The 23,198-nt window shown below is 46.0% G+C and overlaps 1 protein-coding gene across 2 annotated transcripts; it reads left to right on the plus strand.

The window, feature by feature from the left end:
* Positions 1-11: 11 nt before the first annotated feature.
* Positions 12-22,363, plus strand: LOC117589588 (dopamine receptor 1). 2 transcript variants are annotated; one of them, XM_034281653.1, is made up of 6 exons: positions 12-350; positions 9,113-9,218; positions 9,538-9,717; positions 13,249-13,378; positions 19,055-19,300; positions 20,543-22,363. In XM_034281653.1, exons 1-6 carry the CDS (start codon positions 12-14, stop codon positions 21,078-21,080), a joined length of 1,539 nt encoding a protein of 512 aa, XP_034137544.1. In that variant the 3' UTR covers positions 21,081-22,363. The 2 variants fall into 2 exon arrangements, with proteins under 2 accessions (XP_034137544.1, XP_034137545.1); XM_034281654.1 differs by having other exon boundaries at positions 9,113-9,173; positions 20,543-21,080.
* Positions 22,364-23,198: the final 835 nt, after the last annotated feature.

Genomic DNA, 23,198 nt, shown 5'->3' on the forward strand with positions numbered 1-23,198 from the left:
CTGCCATCCAAATGACAAATGCAATGAGTGCTCTTGCAGCGCTCGCTCTAACAGCGGCCGGGGCAGCGGCAGTGGCTGCATCTGCGGCCGGCGGCAGGAGCAACCACAGCAGTCCCTTCCTGACCAACAGCAACGCCAGCCACAGCACCGCCAGCGCCGCCGCCGGGTCCATCAGCAGCAGCATCGGCATGGCCATCAGCAACAGTAGCAGCATCAGCGGCAGCGGAATCAGTCGGAATGGCACGCTGCTGGAGGCCGATCACCTGCCGCTGCAGTTGACAACCGCCAAGGTGGACATGGACTTTGAAATCGACATACAACTGCTGACCAATGGCTATGATGGCACAACGGTGAGTGATTTCGATGCCAAGGGGGAAAGGTCACGCATGTGGCTGCCATTCATTGGGCTTTAAATCTGACTCTGCCTCTGACTCTCCTGTTTGGGTATTTATGTGTGCTGGCTCGTAAAAAAAGGCTGCTTTTGGTATTCAGGTATTGCTACTATAATTTACAATGTCTCTTTGTTCGATCAGGGGAGATGGGTGAGAGCCATCAGACATGAACTTTTATGAACATTTAATTTTTATTACGAGCTCGCATATTTCGGCGAACATTGTCGTATAGTTTTTGTGTGGTTTCCCTTGTTCTGTGCTGGTTTATGGAGCGTATGTGCCATCAATATTTACACTGACACTCTGCTCGCAGCTCACATTTGATGATTTGTCAAGACAAAAGGGAAAACGCCATAAATCCACGCTATGGGGAGCAGAGCAAAGGAGAGACACACATCCTCTTAGCTGTGCTAGACAATTATCACACATCAAACACGCATTTATATTATTTAATAAAATGTATAAATCACGACAAAAGTTGCTCCTTTCGCTCGATTCCACTCCTTGCTTTTAATTTATTTCACTTCTAGTCAGCCAACTGCTAAATGAAAACGAATGCGAGTCTCATTAGCAGCCTTCGCACATGTGAAACTTTTCCTTTTTCCCAAACCAACCCAAAGGACACACAGCCACAGATACTCCCACAGTCAAGTGTGCACCTTCATCGATGCTTAATCCAGTTTTCAAAAGGAACTCCTCCATTCGCTCAGTATAAGTAAGGCCAGGATGTATATACAAAAACCAGAGTTTATCCTTTTTCGTTTTTTTTTTCCTGGCAAGCAATTTACGTGCTTGACGTGGCAGCATTAAAGGATGCGAGGCAGGCACACACACACACGCTCACTCGTAGATAGAAATCTAAATACATGTTGTGCCGAACGACAAAGTTCTGCTCATCTGTTCGCACGTTTAACTTTCAATCGAATGTAAATAATGAGTATCACGTAAACTCTGCCAAACGAGACGACTCCCTTGGGATGGGCAGGCAGGATACACATGGGAACGGCCTGCACAGCCTGCTGGAGGGACAATTTTCCACACAAGTAGATTTTTAACTAATTTTTAAACTGTTGCTAGGAAACACTTTGATTCAGCTAACGATAAATCGTCACTCAATTGGGTCACTTTGCGACCAGCAATCTAGTTGATCTAACTGGGAGTGGCTCGATTTACCAAAGCGGAGGATGGAGATAGTTCCACCTTACATGCACCTCCGAGCAATTCCCCGAGTCTTGCTCTCAATTGGTGACACTGACATTTGTCCTCATCATGTGTCAGCCACCAAATTGCCGTCGTCTGTCGCGATTCTTGTGCCATTTGCATAATGCATCATGCATACGGCAGCCGCGCTGTGCAATCTAATTGAATTATTAATCTGCTCTCGACGATTCTTTTGCACAGAAAATGCTTATATGGAAAATAGTACTATGTATACTTCACTCCCCCGTTCCTAAGCCCAGCCAATCCATTGTGTCCATTGTGTATGTTCTTGGATTGAATTCCGCATTTTCTATTGCCCGTAAGCTGTCGCATGGAAAAAATTTGGCTGTAGCTATTGTTCGCTGGCTTTGCATAGTAATAATAATAAAATATTAATAGCATTATTTGTTATTGCCTCCCACTCATCCGTCTCTCTCTCTCTCTCTCTCTCTTTCCATTCAACAAGCGCCTCTATTGTTGTGGCGAAATCCTTTGGAATTTGTGCAAATTTCCGCCAGCCATTTGTCGAAATCATTGGACATTGGGGCGTAAAGGGGGCGTACTGAAATGGGTATCGATGGCCAATTGAAATGGGGGCTATCAGGCCGCCGCTACTGTAACTGTTTACCAAACGAGCTAACCAGTAATTTATGTTCTGTGTTTGCTGTATGCCTCACAAACATCAAGGATAAACGTTTGTGTGTGTGTGTGTGTGTGTGTGTTTCCAGGCTTGTAACTTTGCCACTTTGGTGGCAGTGGAATGTAGAGGTGCTTCTCCGCAAACATTTAATTAAAATGTTCAAGATTTCCCAAACTATTTCAATCATAAATCGCTCAGCTTTCGGCAACACTCAGGCACATTTCGGTGAATCTCTGAGCCATAAATATCTCTTATCCTCATCCACATTTCGTAGCTTAATTTTTTGCTAACCGCAGGAAATGCTTCTCTTATGTACTCTGGGGACTTTCAATTAGACTTGCGGGGATCACAGACCACAAAATGGACTAAAAAGAAAAGTAGAGAGAGATAAATGTCGGCAATTTTGCCTAATTAAATGTGTGTGACAGCGCCTGCCATAATCACGGGGCTGGCCACAAAATAAATGAGCAAAAATGCTGTGCGCTCCTCCGTGAATCGGGTCACGGATAAATAGAAACCGCATAAATACAGACACACACACACTCACATATCCGGCAGGACTCTCTACCCCACAATCAACAGAGGTAGCATGCAGCTGCTGAAGACAGACACAGAGCCCTGCCATTCCACATTAATCTTGGCCACAAGAGCCACAATGTGTTTGGCTAGGTGTTGCCGTTTAATTGCACATCCCCTGTACCGCTCTCCTCTCTCCTATCTGCTCAAAAGGTAAATGAAAATGGTTGGATATTCCTGATTTTTATGTTGTCCTGCATTTCATTCACCTCGTCCCCTTTTTTTAGGGCCAGGTGAATGAGGCTAAGGATTTTCAATGGGGCAGTCAAAAGGATTCCGCCAACCCAAAAAGGCCCTCTCCTTATTGACCATAAACCCTGCTTATACGAGTCTGTGTGCCCTTTTTGTTTTGCCCTTTTTGCTACTGCCATTTTTTATGGTTTTCCCCATGTGTGTGTGTGTGTGTGTGCGATTGTTGGGGCCGCAACTAGAGCCTCTGGCATCGATGACTCCGACAATGACATAGGAGTGCAAACGATTACAAGTCAATTTAACAGGGCCATGGGCATGTCCAACCATGTTCATGTCAATCATTTGTATGTCTGCCGTGCAGCCCGTAAATTATTGGGGCATTGCCAAAATGGACTAAGAGTATTCCTTATAGAACTGATTTAAATGCTTGGCCAAGGCATGCGGAGTACTCTGGGGTTATCTTGGCGCAGTTTATAGAAAATACAACTATTTTTCCTGTCACAATTGTGTAGGAAAATCCAAAGAAAACCGTACATGCTATTCAGCTAAACATTTAATGATTCTTTTTGTGCAATCGGATATTGATGTCGTTGCTGGCACATAAGTGCGAGAAATCTTATTGCAGCTTCTAGATTGTATATGCTTTTCGCATTTTTATGGATTTGCAAGGATGCAATTGTTTAGCAAAATCCATGAGATGGAGTTTCCTCTGTCATTCTTTTACCCATTCGGTTTCGCATTCGCATTCTCAATTCTCGCTCTCCACCTTCAATAAAGACAAGTGCAGTTGCATTCGTGTATTTCCACTCGAGTGTGTGTGCGGGTGCCAATGCCAGTGTAGCTGCGAAGACGACACTTGTGCGAGTTAACGGGACGTTTGTGTTAAGCACACACGCACACACACATGCACACGTACACCACACACTCGTAGCACTGACGAAAGGAGATCCCACGACTGACTGACTGACTGACTGACGTTCACTTGGCGAGTTTTCCACTCAAATTCAGTGCAAATCCGGGGAAAAATGAAGGAAAGCCAAAGGAAAACTATAAAATCGATGCGCAGAGCTGCGAGTGTCACTGGTTGAGTGGGATGGGGGCATGCCGCTGCTTATACAATCAGCTTAAGAGTGGAAGCAGATACACATCGACAGCAGCAAAAGCAGCAACAGCAGCAACAGCAGAACCAGCATCCACAGCCAGCAGTCATCGTCATCTCCTGTTGCAGCTAATTATCCTGTCGTTGACAATCTGCCCCGAGGCCAATCAGCAAGGCAATCTAAAGGCTAGCAGCAAATACAAACAGACCCCAACGGCAGGCCCAAGACCCAGCGAGAGACCCCCCTGTGAAAATTGGCAGGCAATAGAGCAGCGACAGGGTAAACACATCCCAAACATTTGTTTTGCCCACACAGGAAGACGCAACGGAGACAAACAGAACCTTAAACACGCATGGGTAAGGGGGTAATTAGCATAGCCGTGCAGGCAGCTTATTCTACTTTACATCACATATTTATCTATATGTATTGAGTACAGGCTTAGATGGCAGTTAGATTCAATCACTATGAACCTCCAACAGTCCACAAAAAGTGTTTTGCTTTAATGTTACACACGACCAACAAATAATGAAACTTTAATCAGATTTTAGCACGCACAAAGCCCCAGCCATCAAACGTCCAGTTGTGGGCTATATTTTAATAATTTATGTGTAAAGAAAAAATTCTACACGAGCTTGAGGTCCAAGGTCTGGTCGCACACCGCAGTGAATCCCCCACGGGTGAAGCAGAGAAAAACTTGTTATCCATCAGCTTGGGACGATATGAATCTAATTAGTTCATTCATAATTGAGGCAAGGGCTGCTGTCGGTTCATCCTTCAGCCCGCCGTTCAAGCATAAGTCCTGGTTTTCCGCGCCATTTGCATGCATATAAGTCCCTGCTGTAATTCTCATATGTAGATGGGCTTGGGCTTCAATTATGACAGTTTTGGCAAATTTGACAGCCGGAGACACATGTGTGTGCTCCTCACTCTGGCAACTTCTTGACTTTTAAGCTTTGCTTAATTAAGCCGAAATTCAAACAATGAGCCCCCCCCCACACACATTCAGAAGCAGCAAGCAGCAATGTTGGCGGACTGACAGGGAGTAGAGGGGTTAGAGCCATTAACAGACTGCTGTCTGCAGTAGCAGACTCCTGTCAGAGCAACTCCTGCCCCGCCTGCAATTGTCAATATCCATTGACAGCTCTGACAATGGCTCCAAGGCGAGATGCGGAAGAAAGACTTTCGCAATTGTTAGTGCAGTTAGCATCTGCTCAAGTGAGTGCCGACTGCCGACTGCCACGCCATGGAAGTTCCTCCTGTTTTTGCATTGAATAACAATAACAATAGCAGACACACAGCACTCCAAAAACTTGAAGTCCTTTAGGAAAGTTCAGCTTAAAGTAAACAATAAATATTTGCTCAACGCATAAATCAGCTGTCTAGGCCCGGCTATTATCCTTTCCACCTCAAACGCTCATTCCGTGCATTTTCGCTTGTTTATTATGAGAAATTTAAATGCATGCTAATCAGGGGGCACCAGGTCGAGCACCAGAGAGCACCGCTGACCACAGTATTTCTTGTGGTTTGGCTCTTAAACTTCAGGTCGTTCTACTCTAGACTTTTTGGTGGTGTGAGAGGAACCATGTGCGAAAAGTTCAAAGTGCTGGAAAATGGGAAATTTATTATGGTGCATTCCTAAAACTTAACGTTTCCACTCATGGCAATTTTATTTTCCAACAGAATTTCTCTTTGAGTTTATGGTTTATAACGTTTAACTAACAAAACTATGCCTTTGGCCAGATGGTTCATGTTACTCCACAGCCGTCAGGCGGAAGTTCTCGAATGACACAGTGTGGAAAGTGTGGACTCGGTCCAGTGTCCTTCTATTGTGCGGCTCGCTTATTATTGTGCCTGTTCTGTTGTTCTGCCTGTTCCTTGTAAATCACACTACTTCCTGGACAGCCAGACAGGCACAGACATACACACAGACTAGCAGGAGACACAGGACGCTGGTCAGGTTGCTGCTGCTGGTACAAGGGTTGTGTGGCATGGCAGTTACTTTACCTTTTTAATACCCTTACAGAGGGTAAGAGGATTCTTCATGGAAGTTCCTCTGGTACCAATAAATATATTCTCAATAGGAAGACTGTTAGGGTATCTGCAGGCTCATGTCTCACTGCTGGACTTTGCTACGTGTTCTGTGGATGTTTTTCCAACAGGTCTGTGTTCGCTTTTACCGTTTCAAGCCTTATTATTGTTGCCAGCCTCTGTGTATCTGTGTTTGTTGTTAGATACAAGTGCGTGTGTGAGTGGGTGTATAACTGTTTGTTTGTGTGTGTGTCTGTTGACGTTTAATCAACGCATTGTGCCATTTAACTCTGCAAACAGAGCCAAAGCGCCTAAGTGCGGCCCGTGTCCGCTTTTCCTCCTCTCCTTCAGCCTTTTCTACTGCGTCCCCTGCTTTTTGCTTTGTGTTTACTTGACGCGGCCTTCGGCATCAAAGCGTTTTCCCAGATACATTTGTTGTCCACTTTTATTGCCAATTAAATGCAGCAGCTGCTGTCACTGTTGCTGGTCGCCTCCATATCCAACTTCTGCTGTGCTTTGAGAGACTTTAAATTCTTTTCTCACACACTTGGCAGATGCTTTGCTTGGTTTATGCTTTCTCTTAGCGAATTCTTCCATTTAAGTCCCTAAATTGTGGATTATTGTTCTTGAGATGGAATGAAAAAGCCAGTGGAAGAGAGGCCACAACGCAAAAGAGGATGTGAGAATGCTGGATCAAGAGATTTACTATAGGTGACTGCAGGCCAAAGAAAGATATGGAATAAAGATGGAATAATATTGTCTAAGGCCACAGCCAACTGAAGATCTTTCCACTTCGACTCTTCTGCACATTTTTATTGACGCGAACGCTTGACTTCGAGTAAATCAAATAATTTATACGAACTTATGTTTGTTTCTTTAGCCAAATGGTCACGTTTGTATCCCAGTTACTTCCAATGGCCATCCATTATGGCTGACTCACGGTGCTCGAGTCCCTGCCTCCTGGCACTTCTGAGCAGTAAACGGCTTTTTAACGATGCCACCAAAAGAACATCAACATGAACTTCCCCATCAACATAGGGGCAATGTCTGGCAGTATTACAAAATCTGTGCCGGAGCAGCAGCTGCTGCTGGAAAGTTTAATGAAAATTCAGTTGACACGCCAGAAAACATTTCATGTAATTTTTATAATCTTAAGTGTCTTTTATTGTCCATTGCCGAGGGGCGGTCGTAATGTTGTAGCGGCAATTAATTTTGTTTATTGTTAATTCATGGTCCATTACACGTAATCCTTAACCCAATCAGCACAGCCCAGCCAGTGCCTCGGGGGGCAGCCATCTATGCAAAGTTAGCCCAGATCCCAGGCCAGGCCCTTGGCCAATCAATATTACTCGTTCCGGCACTCGCTCTGGCCAAGTTGTGAATGAATAAACGCACGGCTGGGGTAGGGCCAGAGCACAATTTTAATGTGGTTTCTGGGAACAGGTGAAATATTTATGCAATTTACTTGAAGTCTCTGGAGCAGCAGGCAATCGACGCAAAATGAAGATGTTTTACTTCCATTAAAAAGCATTTAAATTGTTTATGAAACACCATTGGGGATGCTCAAGCAGAACAGAAGAACTGTTAATTGACTTGCATTCACAGCAAGGACATTCCCAGTAATAGTTCCATTCAAACCCATTTCTCTTGCTAAACATGCGATAACAATAATATAAATGTTACCATGCTGAAATACACAATCGTGTGGCAAAATCCTAGGCATGTTCATTAAACTATTTCGCTAAATTGCGCATACGCCATGTGTGTAGCGCTTCTCCATTTGTGGCCTGCGCCATTTCTGAGCCACAGCCGCAGCATTTGGGGGCTCATTAAACTTCAGTTTCCATTTCAAACAATTCGCAACTTTAAAGTTAATAAGCCGCTTATGGGATAAACACATCCACACGCATAAACCGCTACAAAAAATGTAATTAAATAAAGTTCCATCGATGGGAAGCCCGGAACGGATATGAACTGAAGTTCGGCTGAGGAGTGGAACGGACTCCGAACGGCAGCAGGGAAAATATTTATACTGCGTCGGCAGTTTAATGTTTGAATTAATTAATTGCATTTGTCAGCGGTTTTCAGGTCTGCGTTTGAGCATTTTATTATTGCTTTCATTATTATAATTATTGTTATTGTTATTATTATTTGCTGTGGCTAGAGTGGGGGATTGGAGTGCGGTGTAAAAGGCACGCACCAGCTGCAGGCCAGTCACTTTGAATCATTTTTCGGGTTCGGAACCCAGCCAGATCCCCACGACAACTTCCACCCTCGGAGTAATTGCATTTCCCAGCACTCATACGAGTACGAGGATGAGCATGTGCCTGGCTGTATTAATTAATAAATTCATTTACACAGCTCAATTGTGTTTGTGTGAGTGCGTGCCAAACAGCCTGGGGATAGTGGGTGATGGTGAGTCTACAGCAAAGGCAAACCAACCACGAGAATGCCAACATGTCTGCCACACACACACAGAGACTGAGACTGAGACTGAACGACTGACACTAACGACTGAAGAAACCTCAAGACAAATTCTCACTCAAAGTTGCCACAGACAGCCACATAAACGGAAGAGAGATAGCAGACTGTGGAGGGGTGGGACACAGCAACGGCAACGCCTAGCCAAACAAATTAATTTCATTAGAGCTTCGCTCAACAATTTTCTTGAAATTTTGTCAATTTTAATTATGAATAATGCCAGAGACGTTGGCCTCTTCGGGTCCTGCCACAGCTGCCACACATGATTGATAGTTTTTTTTTTGAGCGGCGGAGGCAACGTTGACTCTAGATACCACAGACAAGACACGCATGCCACACGAAGGCAAAAGTCTAATGAAATCAAAGAAAAGTCTAATTAAATTTGCCAAAAACATTTCACAAATTTAATTAGGTTTAACATCAAAGGAGCTGTAAGAGTCCTCGAACTAAGTTAACAACTTATATGAAAACAATTTTAAGAACTTGTTTCCTCTTCATTGCAGCTGACATCGTTCTACAATGAGAGCAGCTGGACAAATGCCTCCGAAATGGATACAATAGTTGGTGAGGAACCGGAGCCGCTGTCCCTTGTGTCAATTGTTGTTGTTGGTAAAGTAAATGTCGTTGAATGGAAGACGTAAACACATACATACAGCCATGCCACACTTCTCCAAGCACACACACCCACACAAACAGTCGTCACACTCTCTCCACAATCCCAGCAATTATCTGTAAAATTGCATGTTGCATGCGGCAAACAACACACCATCAAAGGCACATCAGCACACAGCACACATAAGGTGTCACGTCCACGTCCCCCACATCCCATGAGTATGCTTTGTCTGATCATTGTGCGGCGTTAATGGCCATCATCGGGATATATGGTGCGATTATGGGTGTACAAATATGTTTCTCGGAATCGCCGCAGGCATCTTCCTATCGGTGCTGATATTCCTATCCGTGGCCGGGAATATTCTCGTCTGTCTGGCCATCTACACGGAGCGCAGCCTGCGACGCATCGGCAACCTGTTCCTGGCCTCATTAGCGATTGCGGATCTGTTTGTGGCCTCCCTGGTGATGACATTCGCAGGCGTCAACGATTTGCTGGGTAAGTATACAAATGACAACGTTCTTTTTTCCCGCCAACAAACACCAATAGCATCGCCCTCTATTGAGTCTTTATCCGTATCGTATCTTTCCCTCTCTCTCTCTCTCTCTCTCTCTGTGTGTGTGGGTAATGGAAAATTGCAATTGAAATTTTTGTTGCTATCGCGGAAATTTATGTAAAATGCTGCAGGCTGTTTCAGAGCAAAAAGCGTCGAGGTCCGCCCCTCGAGAGGAACCGAAGAGTGTCGAAACGAGTCGACGTAGGAGTGCCCTGCCCTCCTCCACTGGTGTGTGTGTGTGTGTGGTAGTGGGGTTCCCATTTGACATGCCTGGCAGCGCTTAAAGCCGGATTTTATGTGGCTTTGTCAATGCCTTTTAAAGTGCCAGCTGCACTGGGAGTGGAGTCGCCGCACGAGTACCCAGGGTATGCCGATGCCACCCAGTACTTCGAGTGGTCCATTGTGATTGCAAAAGACTTTCGTGGTAGGTGGCGGCATGATGTACAGAAGCGAGGGTTGCCTTTGGTATTGAAATATGGGAGAAACTAGAGAATAAACTTAGAAATAGTTGGGATCAAAGAATGAGCTTACTTTTGGCTTAATTTATGATAGATTTCAGTTCAAAATATTTCTTGGCACATCCTTCTTATGTTAGAGCTCCATTTTCTGTTCAACTTTCTTGCAAACTCTTCGTTGAACCCTCTGCCAAGCATAGTTGGACAAATGGTTATTGTGAGCCATACAGGAATTTCACTTTATTCCAGCTGCATGTCTGATGCGAAGACTAACATGCAGATCCCAAGTGCAACCACACATTCTGATTATTTTCCATTAGCCATTCCAAGAGCCGCATTCCTCCTCCTCCTTCCTCCTCTTGTTGCTGCCACTATGGAAACCATTCCATTATGAAACCTTTCCTCCTTCGTATCCTCTCAGCGTTGACGTTGATAAAGTTTTGCAACTGCAAGTTTTTGCCGGTCCGGATGCCATTGGAGAGGAGAAGCTCCCACCCAGTGCCGTTTATGAGTGCATTTTATTAATTCCACAACTGCGATGGCCCTGTCAGTGTCCTGAATCCTGGGAGGACTTGACGAGTGGCTGTGGCAGCGGCAGCGCGAACATTGGCTAAGTAAATAAGAGGCAAATTAGGCGAACGGCGGCTTTGAGAGCCGGCAAAACTTTTCCTAAGAGCTGAATAGGGGTTCGAAGCAGCCGGGGAGCAGCGAGAGCTAACAACGTGTTCCGGTTCAGGAAACATGCAGCTGACATCAATGTGTTGGGACTCGACACAAACACTGGCAAAAAAATAAGAATACTCGTTCAGGAGTCTCCTCCCCCACAAACAAAGGAAAGGAAAGCGAATGTGAGCTTGTCATATGAGTTGGAAAATGTGAGCAAAAGCCGGCGAGTGGAATGCGATGCGATGCGTTCAGGTGACACGCGTTTGTCAGGCCCACACCCAGCACCCAGCACCCAAGAGTTTTCCTGGGGTTTTCCTTGGGTGTGTGCGAAAATAATAAACGACTTTGCTACTCGAATGAGAGGGGAGACGAGCGTTGAGGCAGTGAATCGGTGGAGTGGTTGAAGGCTGCCGCGTAAGCAAAAGTGTGAAAAAATATACAAAAATGCTCAGCTGCTCTCAAGACAAACACATGCCTCAGGGGGCCTTCAACACCCACACACACACACGCAGACGCACACAGAGATACATACACACCCATACAGATGGAAATTATTTTCGCCAAGGCAACATTTAGCACGCTTCAAGACAGGCAAATCAGCAAATAAACATCGTACGCAATTGGACAAATTCAAACAACAAGAGACGCCACACCAGACCCGGAAGACCCAGACCCACTCTCAGACTCACATGCAGACACGTTAAGAGAAAACAGACAGATGTTGCCACAGAGAGAAACATATAACACATTTTTTGGCCATAAGCAATTGGCATGTGTATTCGTATTTGGGTATTGAAAGCTGTGGGAATTATATGCTGACTTGTACAGATCCCCAGCCTCGCTCTCCTTCTGGAATTGCTTTTTGGTCGAGGCCTTGAGCATGGAGGCAAATGCTGTGCATATTTTTGTGCCAAAGCTGCTTTGGGGGATTGGAGTTTGGGTGCACTGGGGCCGTGCCTCAAACTTGTGGAGTGAAAATCGAAAAAACGAAGCCATTTGCAAATCTAATGCAATGCTTAAAGCAAGCCTTTGGGTAACCAAATAGAGTTATGAAATAGGCCAATGGACACTGACAGCTGAAATATGTATGGTTCGAAATGCCAGTCGAAACTGTGCTACGAGTTGCCATTAACCAGCACAATTTGTATATTTTATTCCCATATTTAAATCAATATTTGAGGCATTGAAAACTGAATGTCATTATGGCTGACTTGACAGGATAACTTTTGATGTTGCACAGAAGCAGGAAAAGAGGGGAGGGTTGGGATCCGATCTGATTTGACCAGTTGCTTCGGCACATCCTGTGGCACTTAAGAGCCCATATCCTGTGGCATGGCTGATTGAACGGCATGAAAGCCCTGCCGTTTGCCAGCATGATGTGCGCTTTCTTATCGAATCATCATGCAAAAGCCATACCACAAAAAAATAACCTTTTTGTGTATCAAAATCTGTTATTGAATTCCACACGCACACATGGACCGCACTCGTGTCTGTGCGCTGTATCTGTGTGTAATTTATTTCCGTGTGGCCATGCCTTCTGCTTCCGCTTCTGGTCACGCACCGTACATCAATCGAGTCTGTCCATAATTGCAGCGCACTTATAAAATTGCCTGGCACCCAAAAAAAATACACAAGAAATATTTGTTTTTACTCCGGACAAAATGAAATTTAAATGGCGCAAAGGACAGCGTGTGGATGTGTGTGTGCGTGTGTTTCTGTGGCAGGAAAGTAAAAGGGAAGCAGAGGAAACGGAAATGAATTTATGAAATCATTTAAACTCAATTTACGTCATGAATAAAACGAAACAAGACTCTGATGGCTGTGACACCATTTTCAGTCGTTGCCTTTTTGGTGGCTATCCCCGGTTGCAGCTACTGTTGGGGTTATCCTTTAGGAAAGGAGGGTACTAGGATTTGTTCTGATGGGTTTTCACTCTGTAAGAAATGCATTTTCGAACACAAAAATAAACCTCGTTTATTTCTCTAAAAACTATAACATTTAGAGAACAATTCGTTGACTTTAGCTCGTCTAGAGGGTACCAAAGCTTCGGTTTCCGTTTTCGTTCTCCGTTAATGGTTGTTGTTGTTTGGCCTGCAGCAAGCAAATGAAACAACTTTTTTATCCCCACCGTCGTGCGACGGCCGCAACATGGCAATTTCCGTACCACACACACAGTCACAGATAGACACACAGAGCAGAGAGCCCTATTCCGAACCAAAAACCAATGGCCAGGCGCATTGCCAAGTACTTATTAAGCATTTTAAGCGAGCAATCAGACCGTCAGGTCAATCAAAGAGCCATTTAACCTTCCACCACTCTATCTGTTTTTATTTCTCGATATTTTACATGCAGGATATTGGATCTTTGGAGCGCAATTTTGTGACACTTGGGTGGCCTTTGATGTCATGTGCTCGACGGCGTCAATTCTGAATCTGTGCGCAATATCAATGGACCGCTACATTCACATCAAGGATCCGCTCAGGTGAGTGATGTCAGCGTCCTGTCACATGCATAAATTATTCCATCCATATATCCCCGCCATAGAAACTAATTGTACTCTCCGCTCCCTGTAAGGGACAGGTGAAAGTACCCCTTCCTCCCTTATTGATGTCCCACTGACAGCCTGCGCCCTCGTCTATATCGATTCATTAACGTCAGCCCCAAAGCCGGGCGCCATTGCAGGTGCTTTGTATGCACATTACTCATACGCCGCGTTGTCATGCCTGTCACGTTTTTGTACTCGTGCCAGTGGCTCGCTCTCTCTGCTCTCGCCCTATTTTTGCACCACTGCCACTCGAGTTGTTTATGGTAGTGTGGCCCATTAATCGCTCCACATAATTGTTTCATTAGTAACAGATTTATTGGGCATTACCAGAAATGTTTTCGCTTATAGGGTAAGACTTTATTGAAGATGAAGTTGCCTGAGCTGCAGCTTAGGGGGCGGTTGAATTTTTCCTTGTGTTTGTGGCTTCTTTTTATGAGTAATAGTTGGGGCTGGAAATCGTTTCCTGCAAGTCATGTGGCAGAACCAAAGCAAATAAAGCGAACAAAAGAGCTTTCATTAGCAGCTGGTCACTTGTTGAAAAGAGAACTGAGAAATTGTTAGCTTATCGTCAGCAAAGACGCTGATTAATGTTGAAGAAAAAAATACAACATCAGCTCAAGGTAAGTTATTGAAGGAAGTGAACCATTTGTCCGTCTTTAAATTGTTCGGCTTTACCTTTAAAATTTCGTTTAACTTTATTTACTTTTGGCTACATTTGACATTTGTCACAGCCGATCGAAATGACTTCATCTATCAGGTGGATAAAACGTTGCGCAAATGTTCCATTATCACGGTTCAATCTAGCTTGTGTACATACATCCGGCGCGTCTGTCTCTCCAGCTGTGCGGCTCAGTTCTATCCTGTGCTGTCCTCTCCTGCCAAGCGGAGATTGGGAAGCAGTGGGCGGCAAAGGAAGTCTAAGAGACAATCAAATTCTGCTGCCTCAGGTGGCTGCCAGTTTGTCTGTGTGTGTGTCTTTCTCTCTCAGTGAGTGCGCCTCCGACTATGACAATGACAATGAGCTTGGCAGTCCGGCCTGTCCTGCTTTTCCTGCTTGTCCCACAGTCGTGGCCAAAATGCTGCCAGTCAGCCATGTTAGTATGCTTTGTAGTCAGCATTTGAAATTGATTTCCAGAGCCAAGCAATTCTAACAAAAGCAGTCAACCACACCAGCCCCCCAAAACTTGAAACAAGTTTATTAGGCCTCGCCCTGCTGTTCTCAAAACTCTACATACTGCCATATTCCGGGCTGGACCACAACAATTGTGTGTTAATTAAACTTTCAACAATGCCCCCAACTAGGGACTGGGCCTGCCCTGGCCAAAAGTTTAAGCCAACAAAAATGTGTGAGCCACAGGAATCGGCACAGAAATATAACAGTTTCTGGCAAAGTCAAACGCTAGAATTTATTATGTGTCGGCAGCAACAGAGTGGAATCTCTCCATGTGTGGGTGTAAGTACATCTGTCTATATGTGTGTGTGTGTGTGCTTCCTATCTGTGTGCTTTGTTAAAAATGATGTTGGTCAGACCCAGTGGTACGTAGAAACCTACCAAAAAAATGATTGTACAACGAACACTTTGCCGCAGGAGGGGGCAAGCTGTTTGGTGGCGCAACAACTGGCTTGGGGGCAACTATAGCAAATCGAGACAGTTGCCAACCCCTCCATGCCGCAGCACTAGCCCACAAACCCCCGCGTCATAAAGGAGCCATAATAAATCCTTTGATGCTATTTTCAGCCAAAAGCCAAAAGTAGAAAAATATTTTTCTTCCATCCCCTCTAAGACCCCTGCAGCAGTCTGCCGCCGCCACCCTACGTACGACCCCTGCTTGTTGCCACCTGGGGTAGCTTATTCGTTTGTGAAAAATGTTGCACGACAGTTGTGTTGGTGTGTGGCAGCATCCATCTCTGCCTCTGCTTCTAGTCCTGCCACCACTCTGTGGAGGAGTGTGCACTGTGTATATCTGTCTGCTCTGTTGGTCTTTTGTATGGCCGGGTTACCCGTAACGAGTTGGGGAGCACATAACGCTTCATTGATGTGGCAAGCTGCTGCCGGAGCGAGGCTACAAAATTCAGATTGAAAATTTTTAATGCCCCGGCAAAGGATTTAAATGAGCTCTGGCGGGACCCAGTCGGCTGAGGTTGGGGGAAGCTACGAAGCGGAGCGACTGACTAGGGGAAAGCAAATGACAATTTTCATGCAACATTTTTCCTGATTTTGAATTCCGTTTGTCCTCGAGGAGAATCAGACATCCTCGTAGATAGAGGAGAACAGAGAGGTAGTTGGATGGTGGATGGATGGATGGATGGATGGAATTGAAAGTGAAATTAAGCAAGAGATGGGATTGATTTTCCACCAAAGAGTGAGCTGCAGTCATCATAAAGAGCACGGAATCGATTGGTTAATCATGGATGAGCTGCATGGTCTGCATTTGTTGATCTTCGTTGAATTTATTTGTGGATTATATTTGGGAACATTAAAATCACAATTCACCCAACTATTCAGAAATATTAAATGGCAAACTGACTCTGACAATTATTCACTTTAAAGTAGTTTTCAGTTGTAATTGAATTTATTTATGGCTTTCAACTAAATGCCGTTGAGACACTGATTGAGCCAGCTTTCTATGGTCCAATATTAATTTGAGCCGCTGGGTTAATGACATTTGAAGAGCCATTCAGAAAACAGTGGCCGATGGGCAAGCGCCGACAGCGATTTGAAATTGAGTTTGGCCACCTGAATTCGTTTGCAGTCTCCAATCTCCCCCCCAGGAGTGCCTCTCCCACTATGCTGGGATGAGCCCCGAGATGTTTTACACTTCAAATGTCAAGACGTCGCCAGCACCACTCAATCTGAAGGAGCAGAGCACAGCCACACCCAGGCCAAACGAGCGACTGGATGCCGTCAGCTGGCAGCTGCTAAATTGCAGAAAAACTCAACGCAGCGCGTCTGCAGAGTCGCCACCTTTTGTGTCTGAGAAATGGTTGATGGTGGCTGGGATCTCTGGGATGTGTCTAGCATTAATATTGCTATCCTTAGAGCAGTACTCCGCACTCCCCCGCTCGTCACCGTTCTGCTCTTTATGCAAATCTGATTTATTTGCATGTCAAAGTGGAGGCAGCAACGCATTTCTTTGTGGCCCACATTGCTGGGCCTTCCAGCAAAGTTCAGTCTCATTAGGGCACATCCATCCCAGCGCCATCCCCGACTCATCCCCAACCAGTAGGAACTGCTGAATCTGTAAATTTTCTTAGCGTTTTAGAATAATTGCAGGCGTTTAATTTAATTGTGCTAGCCAGGATTTCGCACACAAAACAATTTGGATGAGAAGCGCGTGCAAATTTAATTATTAGCAGGCCCTGCTTAAGTGAAGATGACGCTGCTGGGCCCGGCCTCTCGAGCCCAAGAAAGTAGAATAACGATATGTGTAAATTTTGTATTTTATGTGACAAGTTGATGCCATCGTTGCGTCGTTGTCGTTCCCCGAACTTGGTTGTCGTTGACTTTGGCGCCTGTCATCATCTTAACTGTCAGACGCATATGTAAAATTCATTTTAAACTGCAATAAAAAGTGAAAGAACAATGAAACTTTGCCGCAGGAAAGGGGAGCTTCTGTGTGTTGGGGAGCATGCTGCTGGTGAGTGGTGTTGTGGGTGAAGAAAGACGTAATGTAGAAGTAATGGCGCTGTGGGTGGTTGCGTGGGGACAAACACCGAAGGCGCAACACTTAAACAGACACCACAAAAACATGTCCCACCTACAATGACGCACTTGGGAGCATTTTGTAATTGTTTCTTTTTTGTAGGGTTGTCGGTAAAAAGTTGTGCCTGGGAAACTACAGGGTAGGACCGCAGATAGGAATGGCACGAATACGAAAATTGATTGAAAGTTGATTGGCGAATGACAAACGATTTTAAGGGAAGTTGCTTTATTTCATTTCCTTAAAGTTCCTTCAGCCATTTGCTCCATTGTACCTGCTGTGAGTGCCAGCACTGACAGTAAAGAGTCAACATATTTACCATGTTGAAAACAAAAGCAGAAAGCAAAAGGCATCCCCGACAAGCTGATGTTGGAAAAGTATCAGTATCCAAACTATGCAAATGTGCCCCAGTACAACACAGAGAACCTACAGGGAAGCAGCCGGAGACTATGGGGCAGGCATTGTGCGTGCCTTGCGGTAATTTCTTGAGTGCATGTGGGACAAACACATAAAGCCGATGCCGCCGCATGAGCCACGGAGCCACGGCGACGCCAGAGTCAAAGCCAAAGCCAGAACTCGAGCGTTAAATGCAAATGTCCTTTGCTTCTGCCACTCACACACTTACAAACACACAAGCACACAATTTGTGAACTCTCACACACGATTTCAATTAGCTCATCGATGCTTCGACGCTGATTGGCTGCCTGCTCCACGGCATGGCAGGGCAGGGCAATCGTGTGTCGCCTAATGGCTGCAGCTTTACGAGTATGTGCATATATCAAAGCGTTACCTCAACCTCCTGGCAAGGAGGTTCGAATTAGTGCAGGCAAGAAATAGAATTTGGGGAAACTTTCATAGAGAGAGCGGCGAAAGTCTGACAGCTGGAGGGGGATTGGCGAACCCCAAGAGCTAGGGGCTCTCGTCACATGGAAATCAATTTTCGTGCCGAAAACGAAATTGAATTTGTATGTGAATACAATTACATAAACTTCCGGTTCCGCTTTGTCGTCTGCATCTGTGTCCTCATTCCCCCATGCCACATTCTCCTCCCATCCCACATCCCACATCCTCGTTACCGTCATCGTCTGAGTGCGTCTTTGTATTGAAATTGAATTATTCTGTTTGATTTCCTTCACAAGCCAGAATGATGCGGCATATGGCACCGCTCTTGTGGTCCCCACTCAGCCTTGGGTATTTCGATTGAGGTGGGTCCTGGGTCTGGGCTATGGACTGTGGGTTGTGGGTTTTCGGTACCCTAATTCTCAGCCTGCTCATTTCCTGCTGCAGAGTCGAAATCGAAGTGCTTGAAAAAAGGTAGAGCCAAAACCAGTCTGATTTGCATGTGCGCCATGTGGCATGGTGGCAGGGTCTGTGTGGGATATGCGGCTGCGGTTTGGTTTCGGGTTAGGCCGATTTGTCGCACGGCCATGTTGGGTAACTAATGACATGCAGCGCGAGGCGGCTATACACCTGATCCTGATCCCTGATCTGGGGCCCCACATACATGTCGCGCCCTTCCCCCCCCCCCCGAAAATGATGTTGTGTGCTGGCTAATGGCCACTGCCGGTCGCTGAGGGAATGCCGGCGACACATGCAAAGCCACAATCACAACATGGCAGCGTGTTCTTGTTCTCTGTACCGCCTCAGATGTTACTCCTGCATGTGATATTTCTGGTCCTGGAGCTGGTCCTGCTGCGCTCCCTCTTTGTGTGTTTTATTTACCCTTTGCTGGAGACCACAAGGAAAAAAGGACAAAAAGACAAGAGCCAGCAGGCAGCACCAACACCATCCACCATGTGGATGAACAGCAGCAAGCATGGCGCGTGTATTTCCACTTCCGTTGTCCCAAATTGATGCAACCCTTTTCTCACCGCAGTGGCTTTCATTTTTGTTCTCTGTTTCTGTTTCACAGATATGGCCGCTGGGTGACACGACGCGTGGCTGTTATTACCATTGCCGCCATTTGGCTGTTGGCCGCATTCGTCTCGTTTGTGCCAATCTCCCTGGGCATCCATCGGCCCGACCAGCCGATGATATTCGAGGATAATGGCAAGAAGTATCCGACATGCGCCCTGGATCTCACGCCCACATATGCCGTCGTCTCCAGCTGTATCAGTTTCTACTTGCCCTGTGTGGTCATGATTGGCATCTACTGTCGGTAAGTCAAATGCGATTTGGGGTTACACAGAGATGGGAGATGGGGTTTCAGATTCAGATTTGAGGGCAAACTTTGGGCCACTGCATAAAACATGAAATGCATAAAGAAACTGATTTCCTTACCCGACGCCTCCAGCTGCAATTATGTAGATACACGGATAGATACACACACAGATACGAGCACTTCTATATCTCGGAGTTGAGGAAAGTTTTTTGGCTTTTAATGGAAACAAAACGGCAACTCAAATATTTTCCAGTTATGCCAAAAACACACAAAGAGAAAGCGAAGTCGAGCCATTCCAGAAGTAGTAAAAAGTATATAATAAAATGTTGTAAAAACAGAGGAAGTTTGCTGCTATCGCAATGCTGAATATATCAGAAAAATGCCACAAGGAGAAAGCGCTCTCCCCTGATGGCCGCCAGGCACGAGAGCTTCTGTTGGCTGTTGGCTGTGGGGTTGGCAAGGGGTTGTGGGGTCTGAGCAAATAAGCGCACGCATTAGTGTCCGTCTAAGTAATCCCCATGCTGACCCCACCGACCAGTGCCCGCCTCCCAACAGTACAGCCAAAAGACTTGGGCGTGTAGCGAAGGACTAGGACAAGGACCCACAGCAACAGGACAGCGATATGGCATGGCTGCTCATCAACGTTACGGCCAGCGGCACGTTGCCATTTTAGCTTAACGAGATTTGCAACCAATGGGCGGAGTGTGGTGTGGGAGTGTTGTCCGCTTCATCAAATGGATCCCTTGCTGCTTGGCATTGGAATTTTCTATCAAATTTCGGTTAAATAACAAAATAAATATATGTACTTTTATCGTCATAATTTGTGCCTGGTCGTGTTATCCTTTTTATGTGGGAATATCCAAATAAACACTCACCCACGGACACGTACCCGGACACCCTGATGGACACATATGCTTGTTTATTTTCTGTCCAGCAGCACTATAGCTGGATAAGGGGTGAGAATGGGGCCGCATTGAGAGCAGCTGAAGTGGAAGATTGGAAATGATAGCGTACGCAATATGTTTCCCTTGGCCACTGTGCCGCAATTGACATGGCAAGTGGCCCAAGTGAATAATTATCATATCAATTACATGAAACAGTAACTACTAACCAGTGACAAAACATCCAGAAGTAGAGCAATCATTTTGTTCGGTTACGCCCACAAGCTCAAGGACATTCATTAAGTGACAAATAATTGCCATTTCCCTCTCTCTCTCTCTCGCTCTGTGTCTCTTTTAGTTTGTATTGCTATGCTCAGAAGCATGTCAAGTCCATCAAGGCAGTGACCCGACCCGGCGAGGTGGCCGAGAAGCAGCGCTACAAGAGCATTCGTCGCCCCAAGATGACGCCCAAGAAGTTCAAGGTGCGCAATCTGCACCACAGCTCGCCGTACCACGTCTCGGACCACAAGGCGGCGGTGACTGTGGGCGTGATTATGGGCGTGTTCCTCATCTGCTGGGTGCCCTTCTTCTGTGTGAATATTACGGCGGCATTCTGCAAGACCTGCATCGGCGGACAGACCTTCAAGATCCTCACATGGCTGGGCTACTCGAATTCTGCGTTCAATCCAATCATCTACTCGATCTTCAACAAGGAATTCCGGGACGCCTTCAAGCGCATCCTGACCATGCGCAATCCCTGGTGCTGTGCCCAGGACGTGGGCAACATTCATCCGCGGAACAGCGACCGCTTCATCACCGACTATGCTGCCAAGAATGTGGTCGTGATGAACTCGGGCCGCTCCAGTGCCGAGCTCGAGCAGGTCTCTGCGATTTGACCAAAAGGCGGCTACACCGGAGCCAACTGGCTGCCGTGCTGCTACGGCTGCGGCTGTGGCGGCCTCCGGGTAGACGATGACGACGACGGAGCACTCACCTCGCGCTATGTTCCATGAGATTCGGTCACGGCGCCAACGGCCACCATTGTGGAGACCGTCGAGGCCGCCCAAATGGAAACGGAGTTGCTCTAAAGCCACAAAACACTGGGTTCCTACTCGCCACCAACTGGATCTCTTACACGAAACCAAAGCAATCCCGAGTCCCTCCTTCCTACCAACATTAGTAACAGACCCCACAACAACCCTAAAAAAATCGAAAGCAAAATGGAAACCTGTAAGTATTATCAGCGCGTCGCAGAGACAAAGCAATAAACTATGCGTATACTTAATCGTATCTAGCATTAAGGCCCCATCCCTATTAGAGTCCTATACAACCACAAACGACGCCCAAGACGTGATTAGGTCTAAGATCTTACCCCGCACTCCTCACTCCAAAGAGCTTTCTGTCCAAGTTCCTGTTTGGTTATTCATGGCAGTTTTTGCAATCGTTTGGGATCCATGCAAATGCGATTATTATAGAGTGACACATGTCACTTACCACACTCACACCAACACTCACACCAACACACAAATACACATTTACATTGGCTGTCACAACAGTGTCCTGTAGGAGCAAGAGAAAAGAACGCTGCACACATCGCGGCGCCCTCATGTTGGACGAGGCGGCAAAAGCTTTACATTTGATTTATTGATGAGAATTTATGGCCATTGAACGGGCGTAGCTGCCAACTGCAGTCGTAAATCATCCAAAATGATTATTGTTATGGCTAAACCAAATGGCATTACCACTCCAACCCCATCGCTATTCCTGCGTTGCTTTGTTGTAAAAATATACATCCCCGCGTGAGTATGCAATGTTTAGTTGGCCTCAACTTTTTTATCGGACACCCCCACTGAAAAGTTTCCAGACTCATTTGAATTTATGCGGGTAAGAATCTGTATGGCTCCGCTCTGCTCAACAATATTAATTAAGCCAACTGTGATTGACACTCGCAAAGGAGGAACAAAAGGTAGCTGCTCTCCAGCTACCCTTACAGGTATAGGGTGAACCGCCAAGCGGCTGTTTATTCTGATCAATCGCAAGACCCTCGCCGGGTAGTGTACATTACTCGTGGCAATCTCAGTCGAAAGGTTAACCGTGAAGCATTTGGGAGCTTCAGCTCTGATTACCGAATGATTTAATGAGCCGCACCTGCAAACAGGCAACAGATACAGCCGTGAATGAGCTTCTTGCCTCGTTGCCTTGCCCCGAGGCTGTGGCAGTCGCCGTATCTTGTCTGGTTTTCTGCCTTTGCTGAAGTACAAACAAATGTAAACAGTTTGCTCTTCGCGGCATAATGAAAAATTATGCTGTCTGAGTTCTGCTTCGGGCTTTGGGATCTGCTTGGGGGGGTTCTGTTTCTGTGTTCCCTTTCGTGCCACTCGAGTTTCAATACCACTTATTTGAGGATGCCACAGAGCTTTTCCATTATATCTGCCTTGCCCCTGCCTGCTGTTATTATACAAAGTACTTATTTTGCCTCTTATACAGCTCTTCGCTCAGTCACGCTGGTAATCCTCTTACAACTTTTCATCCTTTGTTTATTTGATTCGCTCGCTCCTTTTCGCATTTTCGTATTTATTTTGGCAGTTTATTAAAAGCTGCCTGCTTTCGTCATTTTAATTACAATACGCCAAATGGCATTTGTTATCGACTGGCACGCCCTTGATCCGCCTCGCGAGCCGCCTCCAAATTGCGCCACTGCCACGCAACTGGCACGCAATCAATTCGACTTTGGCGCCCTGCCACGCGCACGTGTCGCACAGTCTTCCAGGGGCATGCCGCATGCCGCAGCACCTAGCCGGGAAAAGGCTTGAAATGTATCGCACCCCACACGAGTGGCACCATCGATATGCCACGTCTGTGGCAGCTGCCCCACTTTCCATTTGCGTATTTTTTTTTGGCGGCGCACAGCACAGCCATTGACTTTGACTTTGGCATTTGTGGCACGCTAAACCCTGAATGGGCAAAAAATTTGGGGAATTACATGATAAATACGCAACACTAAGCCTTAACCC

This window comes from Drosophila guanche, unplaced genomic scaffold (genome assembly GCF_900245975.1).
Source record: "Drosophila guanche unplaced genomic scaffold, DGUA_6, whole genome shotgun sequence".
Classification (NCBI taxonomy): Eukaryota; Metazoa; Arthropoda; class Insecta; order Diptera; family Drosophilidae; genus Drosophila; species Drosophila guanche.